At 42.8% G+C, this 16,631-nt stretch overlaps 1 protein-coding gene across 1 annotated transcript in view; it reads right to left on the bottom strand.

Annotated features, from left to right (window-relative positions):
• Nucleotides 1-16,631, bottom strand: part of SORCS3 (sortilin related VPS10 domain containing receptor 3) — a 304,161-nt gene that overhangs the window by 52,788 nt on the left and 234,742 nt on the right. Inside the window, exons 9-14 of the mRNA XM_055809927.1 lie at nt 14,046-14,225; nt 12,094-12,240; nt 11,506-11,608; nt 7,181-7,257; nt 6,981-7,072; nt 2,397-2,504 (exon numbers count right to left, since the gene is read on the bottom strand). Of these exons, the coding sequence (XP_055665902.1) occupies nt 2,397-2,504; nt 6,981-7,072; nt 7,181-7,257; nt 11,506-11,608; nt 12,094-12,240; nt 14,046-14,225 (707 nt within the window). The remainder of the gene's footprint in view (nt 1-2,396; nt 2,505-6,980; nt 7,073-7,180; nt 7,258-11,505; nt 11,609-12,093; nt 12,241-14,045; nt 14,226-16,631) is intronic.

Here is a 16,631-nt window from a genome sequence, read left to right as displayed (position 1 = left end):
GTGTGTGGTTGGAAAGATACACATTGTACATTGCACAAAGAATTTCACAGAAAAACACCATATTAACCAACACAGAAAGTGAACACATTATTGCTGCATTTGGAGAAAAATGAGTAGAGTGAAGAGAATGCAGGCTCTAATCTTTAGCCGGGGATTGGCATGTATTTCCTTAACAGGATGCTCGCTGTAGTCTTGTGAAAAGGCTCACAGGTGTATCATATGCTATTGTGGTTTGCTTTTTGCAAAACCAGGGGCAATATTTGCAAATAGCAAGGCAGCAGATGCACAGTTACATTCTTCTACACAAACAGGTACTCCACTTTTACTAAGAAACAGCCAAAGCCAAGGCATGGTTTTGGAGAAAAGGAAAAACTAGCAACCGCATCAGAATCGATACCACCTCTACACCAATAAAATCTCAACAGCTGTCTGTATCATACACAGAGTCTGCCTTGTTCTGCCCCAGCACTGTTTGGGAAACAACTTAAGAGTGCTGCTCCTACACTTTATAGGCATAAAGGATAACCATAATTAGTTAGCCTGGCCTTCCTAGGACATTTTAGCACAGGAGATATAGATGGGCTATATGGGAGTTAGCTCCACTTTCCCAATCCTCCCAAGACTACAGCACCAACACATGTCTTCTGTCATGGCATAGATGGCAAAGAAGCAAGCTCAAATGGCCCTTTGCCAGAAGGGGATTTTCCCCCAGCCCCTTTCCTGCAGCTAAGTTGAGCTCAACTGCAGGTACAGATGGTACAGCACGTAGTCACTTCTGTTTCTGTAAGGCTGATGTAGGCATGGTGTTTGAAAGGCATACCAACCAAAAGCATGCAGCCCAGTTGGAATAAATTCAAATCACTAGCAGAAATGCCCAAGACACACAACTATTATCTGATCCAAGCTTCCTCAGAAAATGAAGACAAGCATACCCAGCAGTCTACTCTCAGTCTGTCACTACCTGTGACACCAGTAATGAGATCCACCTACGCATTTCTGCCACATAAGTAGGCAAAAGGACTGATGCCTAGAAGAAAATATACTAGGCCTGAGCCTCTTTTCTCTTGCAAGCAGCGAAAATCTGCAGGAAATTCAGGTGCAGATGCAGAAAGTAGGAAAAGGAAACTGACTGCAAGGTGAAATTTATAGTGTATCCCTGCCCCTGAGTTGGGTGCTGCAACAGCCTCTGATGTGGTTAACCAAAGGAACTCCATCATGCCACTGCAGCTACGTTTCATAGGCATGCCTCAGTCTAAGGCATCTTAGCCACCTCGCCTTCTGATCATTTTCAGAAAGCTATTCCAGCAAGCTCAGAGGAAATACAGGTAAGAAGGCATCTCAGCAAGCAACAAAGGCAGTGCATCTAGTCGTTGATTTGTTCAGAATCCCAAAGCAGTGTTCTGATCTGCTTTGTGCAACATTCAGATGACTCTTTGAAGATGCCTTTGAACTTAAAAAGTTCCCTCTCTCCCCTAGTTTTTTAAGCTCAGATCTCGGCCTGTTCTTGGGCCAACATTACTCCATCAATTACAACAGCCTTATTTAGTGCTTCAGCACTCTTGGGAGGAGGAAGGTTTAAGCACCTTCAGTGCCAGCCCAAGCTCTTTCTTCCATGGTATGGGTGAATCATAGTATACTACACCCCAAACCAGGAAGGCTATTTTGACCTCAGCTCTGCATAAGCATAATGAGAACACCTTTAGCTTGAGCTAAAACCAGATATACAGCCCACAATGCAAATAGCAAGCAGTGAGGTTGGGGATATTCATACTCAGCAGCAATCTCAAAAGACAGTCAAGCTGCCCAACTACAGCAAGCACAGAACTTACATTAGGTGCAACCATACAGATCTCTGGCCTCTGAAGAGCACCACAGTCCCTGGCCCATCAGATCCAAGGAACACAATCTCAGCAGTATTTATGAGAAGGGACCTCTCTGGATATCACTAGTCCAAGCTCTTACTCCAAAACAGACTGTCACCAACTGTAGATCAGAGCAGATGTGGCTTCATCTAGCCAAGGCTTGAAAACTTCCAGGGATGGTGATACCATAACTCCTCTGTAACCTGACTGGGGCTACACCACTCCCCAAAGAAGCAGATTTATCTACTGTCCTACCTGGACTCCCAAGCTACAGCTTGGGACCATCACTCCTTGTTACACCCCCTGCCACTATTGGGAAGGGTTTGCCTCCATCATCTGTTTGGTGCATGGACATTCCACCTGGGTCTCTGACCACCAGCAAAACCACAAAACACCACCAGGCCTTCATGCAACGCTACATGTGTAGCTACACAGTGCTGTACTGCACACTGTGAGGCTCACCATGCACCTGGGGATCTTCATGCACCCCTTCTGCCATTACAGTTTAGAAAAGTTAAGAGCTGCTATACTTACGTCATTATCTGGGTCTCTATGCCAGGATCTACAAGGGATCCATCCACAAAAAGGGGTGTCGATGTGAAACTGTATTTACTCCAGGATCTTCCCTCATCAAAACTCACCCTGGGATAGAAGCAGAGAAAATTTATACACATAAAAGGACTTACTCTAGAGCAACTGCAGCAATTAAATGTTGGCTAAGGTCTACAAGCTCCAGCAACTAGATTTATAGATAAGCAGCAATCTTTGCTATTTCCCAGCCCACTAATTCATGCTCTTGGTGTGATTTGAAAGATCAAAGCCTTAGAAAGTATAAACACTGGCAAAAAGGACATGGAAATACTTGATCCAGCTGTACATCAGACCTCAAGGGATCACGGGGCACTGCCAAGTCTTGTTTCTGGATCTGCAATAGCACCTGGCATGAGGCATCACTCAGAGCATAAGCAGCCCTGGCCTGAATGCATGAAAATTGCTGTCAACACCATGGGACATTTCGATCCATGCATGTATCAATGCCAGATGTCATTAGCTACAATTTCTCTAGCACTATTAACACTTCTTTGCACACCATCTCAGAGGTGGTCTCCGTTTTACAGAGAGGTGGAGGAAGGAGACCAAACTGAGCCACAGTCAGTGGTTAGTCTGGGTGCCCTTTGCTTGTTAGAGCTGCAAAGCAAAATTGTAAGCTGGCTAAAATGAAAGCATTTCCCTTCTTAGAAGCTGGCAGTATTCACACTGTGAGTGACAAGCCAGGGTAATTCAGCGGCTTTTGATCACTGTCACTACCCACAACCACCATGCACCTTACTTTCTGTTTTTATCAAAAAGTGTGTGTATCCTAACCCAGCTGACAGGGTCTTGGTTGAACTGGCTTTTAGATTAGCAGAGGAGGGTTAGCAAACCCTGCTCACAGCTACGCCCGTAGTAACCTCTGTACCTCTGAGAACTGCAAAGGAGCGAGCGAATGAACAGCCTAACCCACCGCACCAGCATAAAGACTGGGCCAGGCTCCCGGTGGCCTCTGCCTTAGTGTCCTTCCCAGCCTCCCTCATGGCCCCCCGACACCCAGGGCCCAGGAGCCCCACTGGCACCACAGCAGGTGGTGCACCTCGGTTGGCTCCCAGCTTCCCAGCCCTCAGAGAGCTACCAGCCCTCACCTCGCCTCACCCCGACAGCCTGTGCCCATAACAGTGCAGGAAACAGCCAGAGGCAGGTGTCCACACCCTGCTGCTACTACAGCAGGACAGAGTGGTGTCCCGCCAGCTGCCGGCACCCAGCTCCCAGAGCTGCTGCCCACCAACAGCTCTGAAAGCAACCGAGTTTCTCTCTGCCACCAAGACTCTCCACACAACTGCTGCCGCACAATTTCTGCCCAGAATTTCAGCTCCAAATTACACCAGCAAAGGAAGAACAAACAGAGAAGCACAAAGGTTTATCGGCTATAAAATTATTTGCTCCTCTCCCAGCAGGGTCGTTCCAGAATTCTCTGTAATTCTATTCTGCAAGGTACCTGGGCTGTGAAGGCTGACAGATTACTCTCGATGGATGCTACCAAAGAGACTAACATGGCACAAACATCTTCTTTGAATAGCAGGTAACACTTCTGATTTTAAAGTGAACATAAAAAAGAAGTTTGCCCTGTCTTCCAGGCAAGGAAAGTTGAGGGCAGGGTGTGCGTGTGGGTGGGGGATGCACATATGTGTGCATGCGTGCATGCATCTGAGTGCCTGGATTTGCCTGAGAGGGTCTTGCTGGAAACTGAACCCTCCCCACTCCAAGCAGGCAGCATCAGGGACACTATCTGAGATGCCACCGAAGGATGAGGAGGCCAGTATAGTATGCATTACAAACAATGGGTTACAACAACCTCAGTTCTCTAGTGTGAAAAGCCAAGTCCATTCCCTAAGTACCTGCTTATCACAGCACCTCGGGAAGCACCTTCACTGGACTCACGATGCACATCTGTCAGAATAGGAAGCCGACTATAGAGCAAAGACAGAAAGCTGGGAGTACAACAGCATAGAAAAAGCTTATCTGCCTTAAATCTATTTATTTAAATGTATGTATCTCCCCATACACCTGTGCATTTGTATGCTGTTCTGCTTGCATGCTTATCTATCTAAATAGCATTTCAATTTCTCGGAAATGGTATGCTTCATTAGCTTAGCTAAAGTTCTCTCAGCTTTTCAATTATCCGCCCCTCTTTTCTCCAGGATGAAACTTATTGTACAATGTCTCAGCCTGAGAACTAATAGATATACATGTACCCTTTAATCTATTCCACTCATGCCCATAAAACAGGTGCTTACTGAGGCAATATGAAGCAAATTCCAAAGCCCCTAAGGGTACAATTTTGGAGGAAACCTGTTGGAGGTTATTGATAACAGCTCTAAATCACTACTCATTTAATAGAGTGGGTGGGGCACGCATAGTACTGCATATGCCATTTTGTGACACTTGGTGGAAAGGGAGAACATCTGAAAGGAACCTCTGCAAAGCAAACAAAGGTGAACTGGGCTCTCAGCCCCTATGGAAAGCCAACCTGTGACCAAATCTTTCCCAACATCTAAGTATACAGGCACTTGTATGTAATGTGCATTTTACATACAAAGAGCCTTCACAGCGTAAGACACAATTAAAAGTTACACCTGGGTTGAATAATACAGTAACAAATGGTTAATACATCAATTACAGCTCTTTCAATAAGTGGCTCACCTCTCACTCTTCCAGAGCTCAACTTGCCACAGCCTCATGTAGCTACAGCTGGTGACACCTAACACTTGGCTAACACGCACTTCTGTCTTGGCTCATGCTTGGTTTGGTCTAAAGATTTCACCATGGTCTTGATGTCCTTTCTCCTGAGGGCACTTCAAGTATAGTTATGACTACTAAGTTACCTATCAGAGGCAAATGTTTCTAGTCGCACAACACTTTCTAACCACAGACAGAAAGCTGGAGTCTTCTGGAAGCATCATTATGGGTCTGCCCTGTTACTGCTCTCCTCTATATATCCATTTATGGAGGCTGTTGGCAAGAGGATGCTGGCCTAGACTAACCCCTGGCCCTGACTCAGTATAGCTACATATATTATGACTGTAATGAGCTTGCTTATGATAAAACAATCAACCTGTTTCCTGAACACTAGAAAGCAAGACGAAGATTGCAACCCTCATTTTGCATATAAAGACTTGCTTTAATCCCACATGGAGACACAGACCTCTTAGAGAACACTTAGTTCCCCTATCCTAGAAAAATTACAAAGCCTTAGGAATATGAGCCAATGCATCCTGTGGTTAACGATCTACTATCACACCAAAACTAAAGCAGTCATTTCCTTAGCTCCAGTGGCAATGAAATGTGCTCAAATGTAACATATTCAAACTTTAATAAGGTATATATGTTGCAGTCATCCCAGAGTTATCTGTCAGGTCAGGAATATAAAGTCCAGAGGCTTTTCAGACTGAGAAAGTAACCACTAATGTTCTTAAGGTACATGTAAGGAATATTAGCTTGTGATGGGTAAAGACAGCCTGTCTTGAGGTCTCCAGCTTCTGAATGACTGTAATTTAACTGAAGGATTTTGTACAATAATGACTCGGGTAGAGGAGACCTTAACACCTCATTACTGCTGCCAAACACCATTGCTTTCTTCTATTTGAACGAAGGCCACGCTTCCTTTTCTGCATGAAAAGCATGAGACGGACATGTGCTTAGCACCATCAAACTTAGAGACTCAGTCTTGCAGACAGGAACACAAATCTTGTCTCTGAAGGCTATTTCTAACTAATTAACTCCTAAACAACATGAGAATCTGGGTAGGTCAGTCCATTAGTCATGCCCCACTCAAGATCAGAGACTGCATGTGATGCTAATACACACATTTCCTGTAAACAAGGTTAGTTTTGAATTTCCAAATGCCTCTCCAATGCTTAGCTGGTGAAGGAGTGAGAGGGGTAAAGGCTAAGGAGAGGATAATTTTGAGTGGTACCTTTAGACCTTAGACTGTTAAAACCCATTTGTAGCAAAACAGTATCTTCAACTGAGAAATCATTTTGCCCTATTCCACCTCAACTCTATTCAGTTACTGCCACTGTGTCTCTGGAAATTGATAGGGGAATCCTATAGGAGGCAGCAACATCAGCACCATATCTCTGTCATCCTTATCAACACCCACTGCTCTCTCGTATCCCTCCCTTTACCTGTCTTACCAGTTTAATACTAAATTCTGTAAACAAAAAGCAGAAGTGAGGGACATATCCTCTCAGAAATACCTGAAACACAAAGGATGATTTCTTACTCGGTATATGTGTGTCTGTGGGAAAGAAACCCCACCTGAAGTCTCATAGTACCTGACTAGTGCAAAGAGTAATTCACATATGTCTGTGATTGTGCATATAGCCATTATATTTATAAAATGGTACAATAATCATTATGTTAGTAAACAAAACCAAAATGATGGTAAAATGCAGGTAAGAATGATCTCATTTGCTCATTTTGAGACACTAGCAGATGTTGATCAGATTATGCAAGAAAGATTAGCACAACTGTCAGCCTATACCCATCAGGAAGCCTTCGCAAAGTAACAAGTTTCCTTACCACATGTGCCGGATGGGCACTGATGTGTGTTTCATGGCCACTAGTGCCCCTCCCCAGTCCAGAAACCACACGTTGTATTCCTCCTCGAAGATCTGCAAACAAATTAGGTACTGCATGAGTGCTCCACTCCACTGGGAAGACTTAGAAGAAGAAGAATAGCAAAAGGCTCCATGCTCTCCCCTTTGCTCTGCAAAACATACCTGTCTCCAGGAATTTCCACCATCAGAAGAGATGAACATGCCAACATCAGTGTAGGAAAGCTCAGAGCCAATATTGCCTGCAACACAACCAAGCATCAGACATTCCCACATGGATGAACACAGAACTGCATTTTTCCAAGAAACCAGAATTACTTGGCCTGACCAGTGCTATTTTTGCTGCTCTGGATTCTGTTCTCATCTAGAACCAACACCATGGTCAGGCAGCAACACTCATTTACAAGAGCTGTGCCATTTGAAAATTGACGCTGGGGAGAAGCAGTGTCATCAGCTTATTTTCCCAAAAGATAGCATTGCCCATAACTGCAAGCCACTAAAAGCAGGCTTATTCTAGACAAGGACCTACATACTCGAAAACCTGTGTATGAAAACCCAGGCCCATTTGGAACACACAAATCATCAGAATGGCAGCAGAATAGGGGCCACTGTCCCCAGCTACCAGATATTTCATTCCATACATATTTTTCTCTGAACTTGTAGTCTTTGTGCTCTGGCTGGTAAGTTGCATCTCTGCAATTTGCCTGTCTTTGTCAAGGGTAAAGTAATTACCTCTGTCTCTACTTCCTGCGTAAGAACAAGCATCCAGAGGGAAGTTAGTCATATGGCTGAGCTTAAAGGTGAAATCCAGGCCTCACTGAAGCCCATAATTATGGGGCTAGAAAGTCAACTCAAGATTTTGTTCAAATGCTCAAACACGTAACTGATCTTATAACCTGCAGTCAAGTAGACAAAGCTTCTTCCTAGGTTTATGAATGGTTTGCAATTAATGAGGACCGTGATGTAATGAAATATAAGTTCCACTTGAAGGAAATCTTGTTTGTTTAGGTACAAACCTCACCTGGGGGCAGAAACGGTTTAGAGAATTAAGGTGGGTCAAATGACTGCAGCAGAGAAGCAGAGACAAGACTGAATGGCACTCTAGACAACATTGATTGTTCTCATTGACGCAGCTGTCCCAAACTGAGAGTTAGCGGTTACTTAGTATGGTTCTTAATTTTAATCTTATAATTTCCATTATGATGGAAACTGTTCTGCTGATAGCCTTAAAGGGTGAAGACTGCCTTCACCATGCATTAGGAAGCAGATATGTCACACATCAATGCAAAGAAAAGTTCAAACATCAATTTTGACCATTCATAGAGAAAGCATGGCAGAACACCATTTGGAGACACTACCTTAGAGCTTGAAACAGTTTTTTTTTCCCAAGGTCCCTTGTCTGACTCAGCCGAGAGAACCTCAAATCTTACAGTGAAAAACCTTAATACAGAGGAAATAATGAACTTGGACTAAATCCCCAGCCCTCTGGAACCTCTGAGAATCCAAGAGAATCCAAGATAGCTGCAAGACAAAGATGCCCAATATTTGAAAAACTTGCACAAGTCCTGAATACACCCTGTTAGCTTATTCCCCACACTGTCCTGAGGTCTGCATGTTGCTTCTGCTTAGAGAGTTAAAATTGTCACAAGCACCAGGTTCACTGTAAAAATCAGGTCTGCTCTAAATTAATTTGTTCCCACCTCCTCACTTCCCAAAGCACCCAGGGGTTCAGGGAAAAAGCTACCAGAGTCACCTAGGAACTGTTTTTTCTGTTGGTCTGTCAACAATACTTTCAATCAGTGCTAGGTGGGATTCTGGTAGTATGAACATCCATCCCATAGGAAGCAAGCAGATGTAACATGGACAGATACTCCATCAGGCAGCCTCCCAGTGATAATGGCCCACAGCCACCATACTGTGGTCAAACCCATGACCTTCTTTATTCAAAGCCCTTGAATTCTTTACCCAGTGAGCCATTCCTATACTTTCCAAATGACACTGTTTTTAAAGGAAGTGTAATTTCCACGAAGGAAGGCAGAATTAATACTTTTTCTTCAAAAATAGCAAAGGGAGAGGTGGCACTCTTACACATCTGTATCATCAACAAGAGCATAATAAAAACACACTAATGAAAATGTTAATTAAATTTCTGACATTTAATGTTGGAAAATGAGAAATTAAAAACCAGATGCAGGTTGACTTTCTCTTGTCACCACCATGGAATCCAGCTAGTCACGCTGTTGTGACAACACTGTTTCAAAAGATAAAATTTCTGGCTCAGTAAAGCAGGACTATTCAAGACAGGCTTTTCTGTCAGTGCTCAGAATGTGGGAAATACCACCTTGTCCATCAACCTAATCTTCTTCCCTGACACCAACAAGAATGACCAACTGCTTTAGATGAAGGTACAAGGAAAACGTGCTATGGGCCAGTCGTATAGAAGAACAGTCTATAGGCGCATCCAGGTTCATGAGGATAAATCTACTGCGTCAGTCCAAAGGTCTGTTTAGCCCTGTGTCTTCTCATGAATGGAAGTCCTCAAGATTTAGCAACTGACTTAAAAGCAGAAGTACAAGTTTTGTATCATATTTTAAATATCAAAACTGGAAAAGGGATATCCAAACTGTGGTGAGGAGAGTAAAAAGGTGAGATTCTGTTGCTATCACTTCTTTCTGTCTGTTTTTCTGTGAAAATCTGTTATGTTATTTTCTTCATTCTCTCCATCTAGTTTCCTTCAGCTACATGGATGCAAATCCCCCCAAACGTAACTAACGCCCAAACAAGTCAAGATTTGACAGCTGTACAATTAGATACTAAAACATAATCCTTCCTTTTACAAGAATCTAACATTTGTCCTCATATCAAAAGTCCAAGTTTACAATCATTGCTGGAAACATACCACTGTAAATCAAAGTGTAAGACAGAGGGTGTTTGAGCAGCCATTGGCTGTAGGAATAAGTTGTAATGCTTATCCTGGAACACATTCACCAACACGGTGAGATGTTTCTGTTGTGAAACAGGTTAGTGGAAACAGATGTGTATATTCCCAGCAGGTTAAGCTTTTTATTGTACAAAACAGTAAGGCAGAAATTATATTCTGCCTTTTAAAGGTTAATTGTTAGACTGGGAAAGCATTAATCTCATGCACTGGCAGCTTGAAAAGAACCTCATTTACTAACAATTTAGATCAATGCCTAGAAGCTCACTGTCCTGCTGCCTCTATTTACTTCCTAAAAGGTTAAAGAAAAAAAAACTCTGCAATTACAGCATCATGAGTAGAGCTTGCTCCTAAGCATCCATCTAGCAAGTGTGACCTGCCAGGAATGATGACTTCACTTGGCTACGCATAGGAAGATCTGGAGGTTTATACCAAATTATCTCACTCCATTTGGCCTGGATCAGTGAACTGGAAATCACATGGTGTTTCCCTTGTTGAGATATAAATGTCATGAAGCAAACCTGTCTCTCAGGTTCTGGCTTAGTCTGGCAGACACATGGACGCACAGAAGGACATGAGAATGGAAATGGTTGGAAGAAACAGTGTAAATTCATATAGGCAATATGCTAACATGACACGCAAGCCACTGCTAGGCTGAGCGGGACAAAGAAGATAACCTGAGCCTTATAAAGAATGGTTAAGTTATTTGGACATATTTGTGCATATGTAGGAGCCTCCCTGTGAAGCACTATGACAGCCTACGTGCCTCAGAGGCCAGATTTCAATAGCACCAGCCATTCAGAAATCACTTTGTTAGCCCAGCAGCTCCCACAGAGCTATGGGAGTTCTGAGTGCGGTTGGTAGCCCCATCCATCCTGATTAGACTGCATGCTGTGCGCACACAGGGCCTGTGATGGTTGTCACATTAATTAGAGTGGGTCAGCCATTGCCACTGTGAAGCACTGTAGCAGGTTGCCATTAAAACATCAAGACCAGCCAAAGCACAATTTTGCAGAACAACCCACAATAACAATGACCCGTGCAGTGTTGATGAAGTGCTGCTAGTCTTGGAGCAGTACAGTGTTGAAAGTAGGTGCTGTGCACAAGACAAGCGCTCACAAAGTCCAGGCTTCACCCGACTTTGTAACAACTTTGTGACAACTCTATGCTTGCTGCTCAAAAGGTGGAATGTATTGATACCTCCTAGGAGTGCAACTGTGATTATAGGCCCTGTTCTCATTCATAGTAACTCCAGCAAGCAGGCAGACACCTACGCTGGTTGTTGTAAAGATGTCGAGAGGAGTTAGTAATGATCCTTTTCAGGTGTGGGCTTAGACCTGCAGAGGGTTCTTGTAGGGCAAAAAATAACTGACAGGCATTACCTTTTTTGACGTCAGGGACCATATGCCTTCTCCTAGCCCATAGCAAACATTAATTAGCTCAGCACTTGCTGAGACAGAGCTGAAAGCTTTTACAGCAACAGGAAATATCTCTACACTGTCTGGCTCCCAGTGAGGCATGGCTGAGCGGTGAGAAGCACTTATGTTCTTACCTGTTGCCACCAGCAGCCCAGGAGCTGTCTCTTTGCTGGAAATGCTTCCTGAAGTATATGGATTCTCTGAGAGTTGCAGATGTAAGTGCAATGAGCAAAAGGGCTGTTGACAGGAAACAAACAAAAGGCAGAAGCTTTAATATGCAACAAGTTAAATATCAGAGGAACCCATGGCAACTGCACACAGATGCTCTGAACCTTCTGAAAATGACCCCTCTGCTCTTAGCACTGTTACAAATAGCAGCATATGTTCGTTTTCTGAAATGGCACCATAACAGCAGCTGAGAGCAAGAGAAGCAGGGATGCTGTATTACAAGCAAGCATGTCTGCATTTGTTTTTACAATCTGATCCAGAGTACTTTTTCCCAGAAACATTCTTACTCTGACTTAAGTTCCATAAAAAAGGCCAAGAAAGAAGGTCAGAATTTTCCCTTTAAATCTATGAAGCTATAGAAAAAGAAATCTATTTAATTCACGTAACACTCAGCAAGTTAAGAGAGAAAACACAGGGAAAGTTTTGTTAACCCAGTGACTAAAATCAGCAGTTCTGAAGGAGTCATTGTGCTTTGGAAAAGGTCTGCCACTCACCAGCTGGCAAACTACAGGATCCCCTCTTAGATCGGTGTCCGGTGCCTGCAGCAAACGCCAGTCCCTGCCCTTGTTGTAGGTAATGAAAGTCTTGATTTGGTCATCTATCTTCCTGTTAGCCAGGAATATGCCTTTGATCCCTGCTACCTAGGAAAAATGGAGAGAGATGAAAAAATACATCGGAAGAACAGGCTAAAAGTAAGGCCCATCTGAGCACTTTCAGGAGTGGAAGGTCCCTGAAAAATCAATAAAGTCATCTCAATTCAGCCTTAGAAGACTGTGAATGGCATTACAAGTACATCTTGATGTTGCCTGTATAGCTGAAAGACCTTGTGCAGCCTCTCTTTGAAAAGAAAAAGACCAGGATGTTCACAGAGCAAATCCCTTAGGAAACAGCCCACTTTGGGATTTCCTGGAGTGCTTGCAGACAGGCTGATGATGGACTTGAACGTACAGCATGCACCACATCACACATGAGCTCCGTGAGCCTAAGGATGTGGTCTGCTCCACTTACTCCCCCAGATTGCATTAACACGGGAAACAGCAGGTCACATCAGCAGCAGTGTGGGATGTTTCTGTGTTGGACTTTATTTTTTCTTTCACACAAAAGATGGAAATCCTGAATATGCTGAAACACTGATGTTTGGCAAACTTGATTTCTTCACTTTCCCTCCACTCCAAATTCTGTCAAAATCAACGCAGTTGTTCCAAATGTTTTGATTTTTGTCAGCAGAACCCATTCCAGCAGAATATGGTCCTGTCAAAATGTCCCCAAGAAGATTCTTGTTGAGTCTGGTCTCTGTTGCTCAGCTGTGAAAGTCAGGCAGGAAGAATCCAGAACTTCCTGGCAACAAACAGCCAGGATGCAAATCCTTCCACTCTAAAGCCCCCTGAGTGACACTACCCTTTGAATGACCCTGTGAAAATCTCTATCGACACTAAAGGGTCTATGATACACAGCTGGGGAATACAGAGTTTGCCCAGGAATGGGAGATGATGCATGTTTATTTTATCTGGTTCATCAAACAAGAAATATCTATTTTTTTCAGAAGCAGGAAAATATATTTACTAGGTGAAAATTAAATGTAAAACCTGTCCTTCAGACTGATTCATGCATTATTTGTGAGTTTTCTCCAATTTTTTCCAATTGCTTTAAACTACCTGCTTTTTTTATAAACAATTGATGATGTTATGTAATGGGTATTATTCTGGCTGAAATAAATAAATGTATTTATTTGTATTTATAAAAACTTTACATGTAACTTCAAAATCATTTTTCCATGTAACAGTAGAAGTCAGCCCACAACTATTATTATTATTATTACCGATTAGTTGTTTGTTGCTGGCAAAGCATTGAGCCCTGAATCTCAGCAGATCTTCCATCCAACAAGTTATGACACACCAAAACCAGAATGCTCTGAAAAAAACGGGAACTGGAACAACTGCTCTGAATGGACTGCTGTTGGCCAAGGCTGAAAGGCCTGGCAGAAGAATGAGAAAAGATGATGATTCAGGGTAGAAGTTACCCAGCTGTTATCTCTGGGCAAACGGCACCTATAAACTTTTGCTTATAATTCATAAACTGCTCAGTGCTCACAAAGGTGGAATCCACATTCCCTGCCTGCAAGCAGTTGTCTTTATTTGTCCAAGGGGAAAAACAGTATTTTGAGTCCTTCTCTAGACATTAACAAGAGGATGAGAAGGATAATGGTTTTCCCCTTTGGAAATGCTGCATAGCTAACCAGTCACTGACTGGAAAGCAACAAGTTGTCACACCTATAGCAGAATGCACTGCATCTGTTCCCACATGAGTCGAGTCAACATCAAATCCAGTAAATGTCTCTTGGCTGATCCCAAAACAAATGAAGATCCTGTACGGTTGCTAAGAGATTTACACTTGCTTGAACTAGCGAGCAGTTGCTGTTCTTCGTAGGGTGACCTTTACTGCATACCTCATAAAGGTCAATGATGATATTCCCCTCCAGTCCTCGACTGCTTTTCACGTTTTCCAAGGCCAGGGTGAAGTACACCCCTCGGGTGTCTGAGATATACAGGTTGTACGTATCGTTCTGGTTCCACTCTTGAACAGCTGCAAACACTTGATTCTCATCTGTGCTGATAATATGCATGTCCTGTTAAAAGAAGACAAAAGGCCTATTACTGAGGATCTCTGTATTTCTTTGCCCTTTGGGATATGCAGTAATTACCATGACTTATGAAAGAATAGATATGGGACATGAATTATAGGTATGTTAAACAATTTTCTGTTAGAGCAATCCAATAAATTATCACCATCGTGACTTTTCATCATTTCATTTTTTAATGATCACCAGCTGGGCAAAGGGGTTTTGCTTTCTTCATTTTTGGTAGCTTCAAGGAATTTCATCCAGTTTCATTTTTTATTTATAAATTTTAAAGTGGGTTTATCATTCATGGAAGATACACAACCTTGGAGCCTAGAGTCCTCATAGTCACTAAGCATGGTGTAGTACCAGGCTAAAAGCAGCGACATTTTCCATTCACATGCTGAACTAACAGGTTTGTGCTTCCAACTGGTAAAGAACCAGTTTCAAAAAACCCGGTAGCTCATATTTATTTGAAGCTGAGGTATAGGGATCAGTTTGAGCTAATGCTGGCAGTGATTTTTAGTAACATAATTTTATATTGAGAGTTTGTCCAAGATCTATTCTCCCATTTTATACATGCTATCAAATAATCCACCCACTAACCTTTGTTGGATTCCTGCTGCTGACCAAGATATGAAGGTCCAGCAAGGGTTTCCCCATTTAGTTTTAATATCAAAGAGATTTGACAGTGCATTTTCTCAGTGTTCTTTTAAAGCAGGTTCATGGGAATGATTTCCAGTGTGGTGATGAGTACTGAAGCACTTCATCCTTGCCACCGCTGTTTGAACACACTGACACTGGTTCAGCTAGAAGCAAAATCACTGCGGTTATGTGGGACTTCATCTATCTATGTGTATCTATTCAAAATTTCCCCAGGGTGCAAAGGAGCCTTGATTAATTCCTTGTGCGGTTTCTGCATGAAGAAACCATAATTCTGGAAGTCTCCCAAAGGACTGAGTGACCTGGTTTGGGGAAGAATATCTGGAAGAAAATCAGGGCAACATCCCCATCCTGCCTAGAAGGCAACTTAATCTTCTGTGTGAGATAGGTAGATGAAAAGTTGGCGTTGATTAGATGAGGCAATTTCTAATAGACCTAACATAGCCTATCAGCATGGGATGGAGAGAAAAACCATTTGAGGGCCTAATTCTATCCCATAAGTGCAATCAGTGGGAGATTTGCCATTTCCCTCAATGAAGAAAGATTAAATCAGGAAGTTTGTTCTTGCCCAGCAGCTCTAATTCCTTAAAGATTAAGCACATACCCAATCTATTCCAGCAGTGTGAAAATAAAGTAAAACATGCAATGACTTCAATCTGTTTTGACCAGTTGCAGTGGAAATATTGCATTACTCTATTGCCAGCCTCACATATGTACAACTCCAGCAGAGTTCATTAATCTACAGCTGACAGGACAGTTATTACTGTACAGCAAAAATGTTCTAGTGACTAAGGGCAGCATAAACAAGCTTCCTTTACATGGCTATAAGACTTTGTCATGACACCTAGCTTAAAAGTACTTTTGACTTTTAAATGACAAAAGTATCCCTGATTTTACACTAATTCCAAACCAGGGCCTCCAACAAATCTATCTTAAAACAGGCCAGCTACCTGTGACAGCATCAGTCAATAAAGTAGGATAATCACAGGGCAGTCACTCTCTCTGTCCACTTCTCTGTTTAATATGGGGCAGCTTTCAAGGCCAATCCATAAGATGGGAGCATAAACAATGTTTTTCTCCTGAAAAGTGGCAGCAGGATTTCCAAAAGTTGGTGAGCAGTCAGACATTCTGAATCCCACACCATGGAATGACAAACAAAATATATCTATATCTATGCTATACAGGTGTCAATACACTGTGGGCTGTGATCAACCTGAATGGGAAGAATATGAGATGCAACACCAGGAGTCTGAGATGCAAATTTCTCACACCTAGTAAGTTTTCAGGTATAAATTAAAGGAAATATGCCATATCTGCTAGACTGCAGGTATCCCATAGGCAATCAGAAGGGTAGATCCAGCCCACAAGGCAAATCTAGCCAAATGTCTTAAAATTATCCCACCAAAATTTTCACTTCTGGAATGAAGGGGAAGGTCATTACTGTCGATTATCAGTCCTCTGTGACAGTAGCTTCAACAGCCATTCTGAGTCTCTAAAAGGCAGCAGTGGTCTCAGCACTGGGCTACCCAGAAATTTGTGTTCAGCCATAGCGCTAAAAGGTTGGTCCCTTCTGTTCTAGGCAATCCCAAGGAATGACTACACTATGGAATTTAAGTGTAATTCTAGGGACATAATTCTCCTTTCTGAGGCTTGCACAGTTTTGATCTGGTGGAAAGCTAAGGCCTAAGAAGGTAAATCCAGGCAGCTGTATGAGAAGTACTAACTTTCCTCCCTCCAGCTCTGCCAGTCAGC

Source organism: Falco peregrinus, chromosome 1 (assembly GCF_023634155.1).
Source record: "Falco peregrinus isolate bFalPer1 chromosome 1, bFalPer1.pri, whole genome shotgun sequence".
Lineage (NCBI taxonomy): Eukaryota > Metazoa > Chordata > Aves > Falconiformes > Falconidae > Falco > Falco peregrinus.
Note: the sequence above shows the minus strand (reverse complement) of the source record. Positions and strands in the feature narration are given on the sequence as shown.